The 13,160-nt window shown below is 48.5% G+C and overlaps 2 protein-coding genes across 17 annotated transcripts in view; one reads left to right on the top strand and one right to left on the bottom strand.

Annotated features, from left to right (window-relative positions):
• HVCN1 (hydrogen voltage gated channel 1) overlaps positions 1-11,289 on the top strand; it is a 40,765-nt gene extending 29,476 nt beyond the window's left edge. For all 6 annotated transcript variants that reach the window (XM_063694329.1, XM_063694327.1, XM_019038648.4 and 3 more), the window contains 4 exons: positions 4,683-4,787; positions 8,615-8,846; positions 9,788-9,900; positions 10,595-11,289. In XM_063694329.1, coding sequence (XP_063550399.1) covers positions 4,683-4,787; positions 8,615-8,846; positions 9,788-9,900; positions 10,595-10,660 — 516 coding nt within the window. In that variant the 3' untranslated portion in view covers positions 10,661-11,289. The remainder of the gene's footprint in view (positions 1-4,682; positions 4,788-8,614; positions 8,847-9,787; positions 9,901-10,594) is intronic.
• Positions 1-13,160, bottom strand: part of TCTN1 (tectonic family member 1) — a 58,998-nt gene that overhangs the window by 12,873 nt on the left and 32,965 nt on the right. For 5 of the 11 annotated variants that reach the window (XM_055359039.2, XM_019038643.4, XM_063694325.1 and 2 more), the window contains 3 exons: positions 12,733-12,858; positions 12,170-12,314; positions 10,943-11,026 (listed from right to left, as the gene is read on the bottom strand). In XM_055359039.2, the coding sequence (XP_055215014.1) occupies positions 12,171-12,314; positions 12,733-12,858 (270 nt within the window). In that variant the 3' untranslated portion in view covers positions 10,943-11,026; position 12,170. Of the gene's footprint in view, positions 1-10,942; positions 11,027-12,169; positions 12,315-12,732; positions 12,874-13,160 lie in introns of those variants that run through there. The other 6 variants (XR_010129417.1, XR_010129421.1, XR_010129419.1 and 3 more) reach the window with 4 other exon arrangements.

The following is a 13,160-nucleotide window of genomic DNA, read 5'->3' as shown; positions in this document are numbered from 1 at the left end:
CATGATTTCAGCTCACTGCAACCTCTGCTTCCTGGGTTCAAGCTATCCTCCTGCCTCAGCCTCCCAAGTAGTTGGGATTACAGGTGCCTGCCACCACACCCGGCTAATTTTTGTATTTTTGGTAGAGACGGGGTTTCACCATTGGCCAGGCTGGTCTCAAACTCCTGACCTCAAGTGATCCACCCGTGTCAGCCTCCCAAAGTGCTGGGATTACAGGCGTGAGCCACTATGCCTGGCCATGTCCCGCCATTTAGAAGGGCTTTTTTTTTTAAGAGATGGGATCTTGCTATGTTGCCCAGGCTGGTCTCGAATTCCTGGCCTCAAGTGATCCTCCCATCTTGGCCTCCCAAAGTGCTGTGATTACAGGCGTGAGCCACCATACACAGTCTAGAAGGACATTTCTGATTTTGAGGGACAAATGCAAGTGGAGTCTGGTCAGCCCTCTCTGGACCCAATCCCCATCCCCAAGGTGGCAGAGCCTATGTCTGGGTGCCTGGAAACACATTCAAGTCCCGGGAGGGCACAGGTCTGGGGACCACAGGGAAGCACACAGTTCTCAATGTGGGCATTTGGGGGATGCTACTGCAGGTGTCCCCAAACAAAATAGACCCGTCCCTCTTCTGGAAGCAGAGAAATGTAGCCCTTGCCTCTTCCATCGCTGACTTTATTCCAGGGTAAAAGAGAAAAAAATTATTTTGGTCTTTTTTTTCCTCACTCTTGTGTGGCTGAAATAGAGCCTGTCCCTCTTCTGGAAGCAGAGAAATGTAGTCCTTGCCTCTTCCATTGCTGACTTTACTCCAGGGTAAAAAAGAAAAAAAATTTATTTTGGTCTTTTTTTTCCCCCACTCTCTTGTGTGGCTGAAAGCAGCAAAGCTGAAAGCAGCAAAGCAAGCCAACTGACATGCCAGAGCGCCTGGCAACCCAGCTTCTCTGTGGCTGTGATGGGAAAGGAAACATGCTATTAAGTTGTTGGGTTTGAAATCCCAAACCCTCAATTTCAGGAGCAGAAGGAAGGAAACAGCTTCCTTGCAGCTGCAAGGGGAGCCCTGGGCCACCCCATCAGGATATCCCCCTCCTGCCTGGGCTTAGGGCTGGGGACTGGCCCCTGAGCTGGGACACCCAGATACTCCTGCTGGGGAAAAAGACGAATGCCTGTCATAAAGTGAGTGGAAGTGTTTATTCACCCACCCAACAGTCACTTATTGAGCACCTGCTGTGTACAGTGACAAATGTGGCAGACACATCTTTGCCCTCATTGAGGATTTGGCAGGCTGCAGAAAGGCAGGAATGACGGGAGCCATCACCGAGACACACATTGGTTACAAATGGAGAGAAGCCCTCCGCAGGGAGGAGGGGGGCTCTGAGAGGTCCTGGGGGTGGGGGGACCTGATCAGGGACTGGAGTCGAAGGAGGTGACACCTGCATGCTGAGCAGGAGTGAGCCCCGTGGATGGATGGCGTGGGAGGCTTCCAGGTAGAGGGGCTTCGTTTGCCAAGGACCTGCAGCATTGGAGGAATTGAGAAGGGTGCACGTGGATCGGGTGTGGGTGTCGCCAACAGGCAATTGGCAAGAGAAGAGGCCAGGGAAGGTCATCCACAGGTCATGGGCTGCCTTTGAAAGCTCTAAGCGTGTGGGTGGGAGATCAGATTTGTAGAGGGACTTAGTGGCAGCAGTGAGGCCACACTGGAGTAGGTGGTGAGGCTCAGGGGTTGTAGTCTCTGCAGGTAGGATCGGCATCCAGGAAGCTCCTGGGATCCCTTATCTTGGGTGGTTTGAGATGGCCAAGGTGCTTGATATATTAATAGTTAACTGCGGTCCCTTCTTACATGGGATGGCACAATCAAGGGAGAGAATACAGGGTGATTCAGGGCCCAAGGAAGCCATGAATGACAGGACAGAGTGGAGCCAAGGGAAAGTGGTCCCAGGAGTCAGGGAGCTTCACTTTCATTCCCATGCACCGCAGGCCAGCCGTGTGCTAAGCGCCCTTCATACTTCACTCACGTCATGCTCCCATTGTTGCTCTGGGGTAGAAAATGTGGCCCACCCCATTTTCCCCGAGAGGACGCTGAAGCTTCCAGCATTGAGAGATGTGTCCAAGGTCCAGGCAGATGGGGCAGTTGGGAGCTGAGCCCAGGACTGGCCGCCCCACGGCACGGACTCTGAAGTCTTTGCCAGGGTGAGGATTTAGAATGAAGCAGCTTCTCTGAATTCTCAGCAATTTTCCTTGTGACCTGGTTCCCCTAAGAAGCAACACTCCCTGTGAACTGGCAGATTCAGGGCCCCAGGGATGAGTTTTCATAGAGGCTGGGGTTATTATCCTGGCATCGTAGTTTTGTGACCTTGGGTTGGTCTGTCTCTCATTTTTCTTTTGCATTGTTTCTTTTTTAAATTGAGGTGAGATTCACATAACAATCATTTTTAAGTAAATGATTCTGTGGCATTTATTTAACACATTCACAGTGTTGTACAAGTCACCACTATCTAGTTCCAGAGCATTTTCTTTTTTTTTTTTTTTTCTTTTTTCTTTTTGAGATGGAGTTTCACTCTTGTTGCCCAAGCTGGACTGCAATGGTGTGATCTCGGCTCACTGCAACCTCCGCCTCCCAGGTTGAAGCGATTCTCCTACCTCAGCCTCCCAAGTGGCTGGGATTACAGGCACACACCATCATGCCCAGCTAATTTTCTGTATTTTTAGTAGAAACAGGGTTTCACTATGTTAGCCAGGCTGGTCTCGAACTCCTGACCTCAGGTGATCTGCCCGCCTCTGCCTCCCAAAGTGCTGGGATTACAGGCATGAGCCACCGTGCCCGGCCCCAGAGCATTTTCAAATGGAAACCTGGTACCCATTAGCAGTCACTCCCCATTCCCCCTCCCCTAGCCCTGGGCAACTGTGAACCTGCATTCTGTCTCTGGATTTGCCATTTCTGGACATTTCATTAGATGGGATCATATGATGTGTGATCTTGTCTGTCTGCCTTCTTTGACTTAGAATGACGATTTCATAGGAGCGGGGGTCAGAACCTCATCCTTTTCATGGCTGAATATTGGGTCTGTTCCTTGTAGCTCTGTGACTTGGTTTTACCTCACATGAGCTCTCAGATCCCTTTAGTTCCAAAATGAAACCAAGGAAAAACAACAACAAAAACCCTACTAGAGGCTTGCACCTTTATTAAGCTTGCTGAATTTGAATATGTGTGAAAACTTCATTACAAAGCAATTTGCCATGCAATTTTCACAAGAAACCACATCATAATACTTTAATTACTGAAATAATTACCTACAGGTTGAAAGGATCAAAGGATTAATAGTCTGTTCTTGCAGAGGCCTGAACTTGTTTAATTTTAACCTGAAACTGCAGAAATTGCCAAGATAATGGCAGGTTAATTTTCAGAGGCCAGAATCTACTGATCTGAGAGTGTGAGCGGCAAGGCCCTGGCGGTGGGGGGGTACGGTGATGGCCTGGAATTTCCAAGGGAAGAGAAGGGTCACTCGAGGTCCTTTGGGGCTCCTCCCACTGCTGCATTTCCACTGGCATTATGGTAACCTCAACACTGTCACCTCCACCCTGCCATCAGTGCCCTCGCCAACATCATCACCAGCTGTCACTGTGACTGCCATCACCACCAGCTGCTTCCCACAGCCACCATCAGTGAGACCACCCACTCACTCCACACTGCTCCCCACCTGTCCTCTGTCAGCCCATCATAAAGCCCAGGAGGCTGTGTTTCCCATAGCAGCTCTCCTGAATTCTCCAGGACACCAGGACTCCTCTCCCCTTCACCATCTTCACCCACTATGAGCACACGTGAGCTGGGGCAGGCACCTCGCATCTCCAGGCAGAAGCTGGTTTGTAAGCACAGCAGCCGTCCCTGTAGCCGAGGAACCTGCAGGGACCCCAAGGTCCCTTCCAGGACTCAGACTGCCGAGGCAGGGCTGTGTTGAATTATTTATTGAGCATCTGTTCTGTGAGCACCCCAGCAACAGCAGTCCCCAGGAACAGAAAAATACAAACTTGCCTGGGCACGGTGGCTTATGCCTGTAATCCCAGCACTTTGGGAGGCCAAGGTGGGTGGATCACTTGGGGTTAGGAGCTCCAGACCAGCCTGGCTAACATGGTGAAACACCATCTCTACTAAAAATACAAAAATTAGCCAGGCATGGTGGTACGTTCCTGTTATCCCAGCTACTCGGGAGGCTGAAGTGGGAGAATTGCTTGAACTCAGGAGGCGGAGGTTGCAGTGAGGCGAGATCATGCCACTGTACTCCAGCCTGGGTGACAAAACAAGACTCTGTCTCAAAAAAAAAAAAAAAAAAACTGATTATTTGTTGCCATCTAGGTATGGGCAGTTTGGTTTGAGAGGTGGTATTTGGGAAACAGTGACCAAAGGTCAGAAAATGAGCCAGAGATGTTCTGGGAGGGCAGGGAAGGTGGGCAGCGCCTAGAGGCAGAGCAGGCCAGGAGGGTGGCGGGAAGGAGGCTGGCAGCTTCTATCAGAGAGGAGCTGGCCCTGCACAGCCTCCATCCTGGTGGGGCCTCTGGCGAGCTATGGCAGTAGCCTCCCATCCTTAATGGCTTTGCCCAGTGGTTTCACCCACGTGCTTCCAAGCCAGCTCTTAATGATGGGAGAGGGAGGGCCTCTGGGGGGGTCTCATGATCTCTGGCACCTTCCCTCGGCCCACAGGTCATCATCATCTGCTTGGTGGTTCTGGATGCCCTCCTGGTGCTTGCTGAGCTCATCCTGGACCTGAAGATCATCCAGCCCGACAAGAATAACTATGCTGCCATGGTAGGGGTTGACAGCTCTTCTGGGGTCTTACTGATATGTTTTGCTTGTGTTATCTGCACAGACGGGGTGCAGAGTGGAGCAGCTGACACCCCACTTGGAGTAGCAAGGTCTGTGGTAGTTTGATAGGTGTTTTCATCTTCCTTTCCAGATTATGGATTAGCATTTACTACAAGCAGGAAACGTTGTTTCACATGATGGCTGGAATCCTGGGCAATGCTAGGCTAGTGAGCTGGAGCATGTGGGGTGGATCCACTCTGCCATCTCTGGGTCAGGAGGGGCATTCCTCCTGTCTTCTGTTGATGGTCTGCATGGTCCCCTTGCTGGGCCATCAGGGGATCTGCTGTTTATTCACTGATTCAGTTACTGAGCCCATCCCAGATGTTCACCCAAAGGGTGGTGGACATACCCTGTCTCAGTGCCAAGGGCGGAGATCAGGAGAGTTAAAATCATCCCTGGCTGGGCATGGTGGCTCACACCTTTAGTCTCTGCACTTTGGGAGGACAAGGCGGGTGGATCACCTGAGGTCAGGAGTTCGAAACCAGCCTGGCCAACATAATGAAACCAAATCTCTACTAAAAATACAAAAAAGTAGCTGGGCGTGGTGGCACGTGCCTGTAATCCCAGCTACTCAGGAGGCTGAGGCAGGAGAATTGCTTGAACCCCAGAGGCGGAGGCTGCAGTGAGCCGAGATAGCACCACTGCACTCCAGCCCGGGCAACAAGAGCAAAACTCCGTCTCCAGGAAAAAAAAAAAAAAAAAAAAAAAAAAAAAAGCATTTCCCCCCCCATCCCCCGCCATGCCCTTTTTTGGAAAAACAAAATGGAATTGATATGCAAATGTATGTCTTTGCAAGTGGTAAAAAAGGCAGAATATGAAACTTCCTCCTTCTTCCTGATACCTTTCCCAGAGGCAGCCCTGTGACATCTCCTATGCCAGCATAGGAGGAGAATCTTCCCTGTCCATCTGTTTTCTCCTAAATAATTGTTTTCATGTTTCTCAGAGACTGGGTCTTGAACCCCAGGGCTCAAGTGATCCACCCACCTCTGCCTCCCAAAGTGCTGGGATTACAGGCGTGCGACACTGCACTTGGCTCTCTTCCTCTATTTTTAATAGAATCCATTAACATACCTGCCATAATTGTCTTTTTTTCTCTCAACTTTTTATGAAAAATGGCAAAGACACATTTTGCTGTGTTTGCTTTGTCACTATACATCCCCACGGACGCACACACGTTTCCGTCTGGCCATTTGACTTCACAACCCTTCACTCCTAAATACTTCAACGTGCCTAATAAGGTTTTTCTCCCATGGAGCCATGAGAGCATCATCAGACCTAAAATAAGATCAATAGTCCCACCTAACAACCACTTTTATTCACTCATCCCAAATGTCTCTTTTTATTTTTTTGAGACAGTCTCTATCGCCCAGGCTGGAGTGCAGTGGCACTATCTCATCTCACTGCAACGTCTGCCTCCTGAGTTCAAGCGATTCTCCTGCCTCCAGCTCCAGAGTAACTGGGATTACAGGTGCCCGCCACCACACCCAGCTAATTTTTTTATTTTTAGTAGAGATGAGATTTCACCATGTTGGCCAGGCTGGTATCGAACTCCTGACCTCAAGTGATCTGCCCACTTCGGCCTCCCAAAGTGCGGGGATTACGGGCAAGAGCCACCGTGTCCAGCCCAAGAATATCTTTAATGGCAGTTTTTTTCAAACTAGGATAGAGAATTCCAATATTCTGTTTGGTTACGTCTCCTTGGAATTTTTAATTTTTTTTTTTTTTACTTGAGACAGAGTCTTGCCCTGTCACCCAGGCTGGAGTGCAGGAGCACCTAACAACTCACTGTAGTCTTGATCTTATGGGCTCAAGCCTTCCTCCCGCCTCAGCCTCCTGAGTAGCTAGAACCACAGACATGCACCACCACACCCAGCTAATTTTTAAATTTTTTGTAGAGACAGGGTTTCCTTGTGTTGCCCAGGCTGGTCTTGAACTCCCAGGCTCAAACAATCCTCCTGTCTTGGCCTCCCAAAGTGCTGGGATTACAGGTGTGAGCCACCGCACCCGGCCTCCCTGGGCTTTCTTAATCTAGAGAAATCCTCCTGCTTTTCTTTTTCCTTCATGACAATGACTCTTGGAAGAGCCCAGCCAGTAGAATGTCCCATGTTCTGGATTTATCTGATGATTTTGAGGTCTCCTGCCTTGTTTCTTCATTTCCTGCACACCATGGTTAGGTCCAGGGCTTGATCAGCAGGGAATCCTCATTGGCTGGCGATGTTCTGGATGTGGCATTTTCAGGAGGCACACCACGCCAGGGGTCCCACTCAGTTGCGTCACTTGATTTAGGTAGTAAATGCTGGACTGCTCCACTGGCCAGGGGCATTTTTCCCGTTGCAGTGGTAAATGATCTGCCTGGTACTGCTTTGGTAGCATGCAAATATCCTCTTCCCCAGTTGGCATCTGTTGGTGATCCTTGCCTGAGTCAGTGACTACACTAGGGAATGCCAAATGGTGATTTTCTGTCTTTCCTTCTACATTTAGTAGTAGGTACTCTTCTATAAAAAAGCACTTCCCTGTTTTCCCACGTGTGTATGTATGTGTGCATGGGTGTATGTGCCGCACTGTGAATTTTTTTATTCACTGTGCTACAATCAATCTTAGTCATTCTTTTCAATGTTCAGATTGTCCCAAATGTTGTCACTGTGAGCCTCTTCAAGCTGACTGCTGGGTCCTGTTGACATGACTCTGTGATGTCTTTGAAGACTTCCTTGCTGGCACAAGACGTCCTTGCCCACATTGTACCTCCCCTGCCTCAGATCTGGAAATGGTTATCTTGGTGTGAGGACTGGTTATTTTATTTTATATTTTATTTTATATTTTTATTTTTTGAGACAGAGTCTCACTTGTCACCCAGGCTGGAGTGCAGTGGTGCAGTCTTGGCTCACTGCAACCTCTCCTCTGGGTTCAAGCAATTCTCCTGCCTCAGCCTCCCAAATAGCTGGGACTACAGGCATGCAACACCATGCCTAACTTTTTGTATTTTTTTAGTAGAGACAGGTTTTCACCATGTTGGCCAACGTGGTCTCAAACTCCGGGCCTCAGGTGATCTGCCCACCTTGGCCTCCCAAAGTGCTGGGATTACAGGCATGAGCCACTGTGCCCAGCCAGGACTAGATCAAGATCTCAGAACCCTTTTCACTTTACACCTACCTTGGTGATCACTCCTAATTGGAACATATGGATCTGCCTCCATTCATTCATTCATTCAGTTATTTTAGAGATGGGGTCTTGCTATGTTGCCCAGACTGGCCTCAAACTGGGCTCTTGGCAGGAGGCCCCACCTAGCCTCCTGAGTAACTGGGACTATCGGCTCGAGCCACCACACCCAGCTTAATCTTTTTAACAAGTGTGTCCTTAGGGCCCCATATGGAGGTGCCACCATTCGTTTCAAGAGTAACTTCTAATGGACATTTCTGTCTAATGGACATTTCTGTTGTCTTACAATGCAGAAAGTATTTGTTCTGCAAACAGTGCTGCAGTAAATATCCTTAGTCCCTGTGCACACAGGAGCTCAGCTGTAGGGTAAGTTCTTAGCCATGGAATTGCTGGTCCAAAGGGTCTAGAGGATGCTTTAGTTCTGACATTGCCTAATTGCCCTTTAGAGAGCAGGTGCCTCATCTGTGGTGTTCACAGCTGTGTTTCCAGCACTGGGCATCTGGATTTGTCCAACAGATGAATTCTCTTGCTGGTGACCACGCAGGTGCATGTGAGGGCAGCTTGACCTCCCAGAGGCCCAATCTCCCCTGACTGTGGTTCCTTGTCCCCTTCAGGTATTCCACTACATGAGCATCACCATCTTGGTCTTTTTTATGATGGAGATCATCTTTAAATTATTTGTCTTCCGCCTGGAGTTCTTCCACCACAAGTTTGAGATCCTGGATGCCGTCGTGGTGGTGGTCTCATTCATCCTCGACATTGTCCTCCTGTTCCAGGAGCACGAGTTTGAGGCTCTGGGCCTGCTGATTCTGCTCCGGCTGTGGCGGGTGGCCCGGATCATCAATGGTACGTCTCCTGCACTCCCAGGCTGTGGATGAAGAGTATGGGCCCAGGCATACATCCAAGGCCTGACTGCACAGTCACTCTGGGTGCCTGAGCTCACAGTGGCTCCTGTTTATGGAGGCCTCCCCTCTGCCCCCTCACCTCCCTCTCCTCCCTTCTTCCTCTTCAGCCCTTTAGGAGCTGGTTATAAGCAGGTTTACGTCAAGCAAATAAAATGAAACAGGTTGGGTGCAGTGGTCATGCCTGTAATCCCAGCACTTTGGGAGGCTGAGGCAGGAGGATCACTTGAGCCCAGGAGTTCGAGACCAACCTGGGCAACATGGTGAAACCCCCATCTCTACAAAAAAAAAAATACAAACATCAGTTGGGTGTGGTGGTGCACACATGTAGTCCCAGCCACTGGGGAGGCTGAGGTGGGAGGATTGCTTGAGCCCAGGATTTGGAGGCTGCAATAAGCCAAGATTGTGCCACTGCACTCCAGCCTGGGTGACAGAGAGAGACCCCATCTCAAAAAAAAAAAAAAAAAAAACTGGACTCTTGTCAAAGGAAAGAAAAAAAAGCCTTTCAGTTCCTACAGAAGATGCCTGTTATGGGGAAAGGGGGCATTTCCCAGCCTGTGCTTTCGTGGCATCTATGGACACCGCTGCTATGCACCCACATAATTGTGAACAGGTTCTAGGTTAAGAATCCTAATGCTCATCTTGTCAGTGATTATTTTTAAGGATTTCTCAGCCATGCCAGCTAAAGAGAGATACTGTGTAACTGGGTACTAAGTAGCTCAGACACGAAACCCTGACCTCCCAGTTCTGATGCCCTAAAGTGATGACTGTCTCGCGTGTCTATCACCACTCCTCCAAACTCTATACAGGTGTAAGAATACAGATTTTTTTCCTGAGTGATTAAGTTAGAAACCAGTATCACTGAGACCCCCAATTTTATTTCAGGGATTATCATCTCAGTTAAGACACGTTCAGAACGGCAACTCTTAAGGTTAAAACAGATGAATGTACAATTGGCCGCCAAGATTCAACACCTTGAGTTCAGCTGCTCTGAGAAGGTAAGACGACACATCTGGGGACCGGGCGTGGTGGCTCATGCCTGTAATCCTAGCACTTTGGGAGGCCAAGGCAGGTGGAGCACCTGAGGTCCGGAGTTCGAGACCAGCCTGACCAACATGGAGAAACCCTGTCTCTGCTAAAAATACAAAATTAGCTGGGCATGGTGGCACATGCCTGCAATCCTAGCTACTCAGGAGGCTGAGGCAGGAGAATTGCTTGAACCCGGGAGGCGGAGGTTGTGGTGAGCAAAGATCGTGCCATTGCACTCCAGCCTGAGCAACAAGAGCAAAACTCTGTCTCAAAAAAAAAAAAAAAAAAAAGACATCTGGGAAGCTGGCCTCTGCCGCAGCACCCGCCTGCAGCAGAGCGCTGCTCATGCGCCTAGAGCGCCCTTCCCTGGGCTGAGCCTGCCTTGTCCTTTCAGATCCAGCCCAGGCGTCACATCCTCCCTGAAGCTGTGCCCACCCCCACATCCCAGGGCTCTGCCAGGTCCCCCACGTTTGTCTTCTCACTGCTGTCACTGCTGCTCAGTGGAGCCTATCTGATTATAGCAGTCTCCTCAGCAGACTGAATGCCACAAACAGCGTAGCTTTCATTCATCTCTGTGGTCCTGTGCCTGGGGCTCACTGAATGATTGTCACATCCCTGGCGAGGCTCAAAGTAAATTCCAGTGTTTGTCTGCTTTTGCAATAGGAACAAGAAATTGAAAGACTTAACAAACTATTGCGACAGCATGGACTTCTTGGTGAAGTGAACTAGACCCGGACCAGCTCCCCTCAAAAAGAAGACACTGCCTCATGGGCCTGTGCTGTCACGAGAGGAACAGCTGCCCCTCCTGGGCCGCTTGGTGAGAGGTTTGGTTTGATACCTCTGCCTCCCTCCTGCCAGCATGGATTCTGGGTGGACACAGCCTTGTGGAAGGTCCAGTACCACCAAGAGCTGCCCATCCACTCCCACCCTGCACTGTATCAAATGTATCACATTTTCTCATGTTGAACACTTAGCCTTAATTGAAAATGAGCAACAAAGCTGGACAATTGCTAGTTGTATATAAAATTTAATCTCACCGAATGTACAGTTTTCAAATTTCACGTGTATATTAAGGAACTGATGCATCTGAGCATTCTGAAAGAAAGGAAAAGAAGCTACTTTAGCTGCCACCCCATTCTAGAAAAGTCTCTTATTTTCAAGCTGTTCTAAATAGCTTCTGTTCTAAATAGCTTCCCTTGTCTCAGTTTCCCCAAAAGGGGTACCCAGGCCCCTCCTCTGTGTGCCCCAGCTGCATCAGCCAGCTTCTAGGTGGCTCCATTGCGTTCTGCCACCTGACAACATTTTTCCTCAATTACTGTAAAATTACTGTATAAAATAAACTCTCTCTTTTCCCTGGACCCTCCTACTGTATTCTTTCCTCTGTGGCACCCATACCAGCCTGCCAGTCGGAGAGCAAGCTAGCTACAGTGCCTGGTGCAGAAATGGCAATTAGACCCAAGACTCCACTATAATTAACATGGTATTTGGGGGAAGATCCCCTTGTAAGGCTGTGTACTGTTCGCGCATGATTTTATCTAATATTTTGCTATTTTTTGTACTCATTTCAACCGGACCCAAAAAGGAAAAAACCTGAACTGAGTATTTTTAAAATAAATAACTCAAAGCAGGGGATGAATGAACTGGCCAAATCCCCCTTGCCTCTGCTGCTTCAAGTCCTGTTCATTTTCTTTACCATCTCCCCAAAGACTTTTTGGGTTCTATCTATGACCTATGTGTTAAGCATATTCCCCATTCAAAAGTCAGACAGAATAACATTTCCAAAAGGAAAAAAGGCGGGAAGGGAGTGGAGAAGGGCAGTGTGCTGGTTTGGAGGCAACCTCAAAGGTTAGAAGTATAATAAAGCTAGGCATGGTGGCTCACACCTGTAATCCCAGCACTTTCAGAGGCCGAGGCAGGAGAAGCACCTGAGCCCAGGAGTTTGAGACCAGCCTGGTCAACACAGCAAGACCCCATCTCTACAAACTATATTAAAATTAGCCAGGTGTTGTGGTGTGCACCTGTAGTCCCAGCTATTAGGAGGCTGAGGTGGGTGGATCGCTTGAGCCCAGGAGGTCAAGGCTGCAGTGAGCCATGATCACACCACTGCACTCCAGCCTGGGCGACAAAGCGAGACCCTCAAAAAGTATAAAATGCAGTATCCCCTAGGGACTTCTAGCCCCACGTGCACACTTTCCAAAGGGGATGACCTCAGAGGAGGGGCGTAGTTTCCTCACTTACGTCAAACAAACGGGAAGAAGAAGTTAAAGGGCAGCCTGGCATTGATGGCTGGCGGAGCTCTGAAGCCTGCCTCTGCAGGTGCAGACACATCCACAAAAGTAACCGCAGTGGAAATAAGAATCGTCCTTTCATTTCCTGAGTTGGCCTGTAATAAACAGAGAGATGCAAGGCCCACCCTCCAGTGTGCTCCCAGAATGACAACAATGAGACACTTTTCATTCTCTTCCTCACCCAACTACTGTCAGTTCATGAATCTGATAGGTCCTGGAGCACTAATTGGCCATTAACTTGGATGAGAGAAACAATTTTACCAGGGTGTCTGATTAACACATGAATATCATAATTTTTATGAGAATTTTAAAGATCCAATCTAAACCAGAATGCTAATGTAAATAGAACCATCGTCAGTGTTTCTAAGTAAAAGAATGACTGCTGAAATATTTTATGAACCCCCATGGTTTAAATTATAATCTTTTTCACAAAGTAATACCTGTCACCTACCACACTTGAGTTGTGTCTAGACTTCTGTCTTAACCTATGCCTTTAAACTAGGTTAGGCCTACCTCAGGAAAGGAGGATGAAATTAGATTTGCAGTTACATTGACTATTTTGGCCTGTGGATTCAGCAGGGATCCGTATTTAGTCCACTTCACTTCTATAACCAAAGCCCCTGGGAGCTGGCAGGAATCCTGCAAAACAAAATGCTGTTAATCCATTAGAATCTTACAAAACTGCAAGTCAGACTTAATCTGCAGTTCAGAGTTTTAATTATAAAAGGTTTCACATATTACAAAATGTTCTGAACAAGAAAATGAATAGACTCTACAAGTTCAGATAAAAACAGCTTAGAGAATGTACGTATTTTAAAGTAACTCAATGCCCCAAAAATATTTTTAACAGCTGAAGCGTAATTTTTCCATCTCCTCGTATTTCTAAAAATGCCGACATCACCTGAAACTGCGGTAGTGCCGATACCCAACTGTGGACATTT

Source organism: Gorilla gorilla, chromosome 10 (assembly GCF_029281585.2).
Source record: "Gorilla gorilla gorilla isolate KB3781 chromosome 10, NHGRI_mGorGor1-v2.1_pri, whole genome shotgun sequence".
Classification (NCBI taxonomy): domain Eukaryota; kingdom Metazoa; phylum Chordata; class Mammalia; order Primates; family Hominidae; genus Gorilla; species Gorilla gorilla.
Note: the sequence above shows the minus strand (reverse complement) of the source record. Positions and strands in the feature narration are given on the sequence as shown.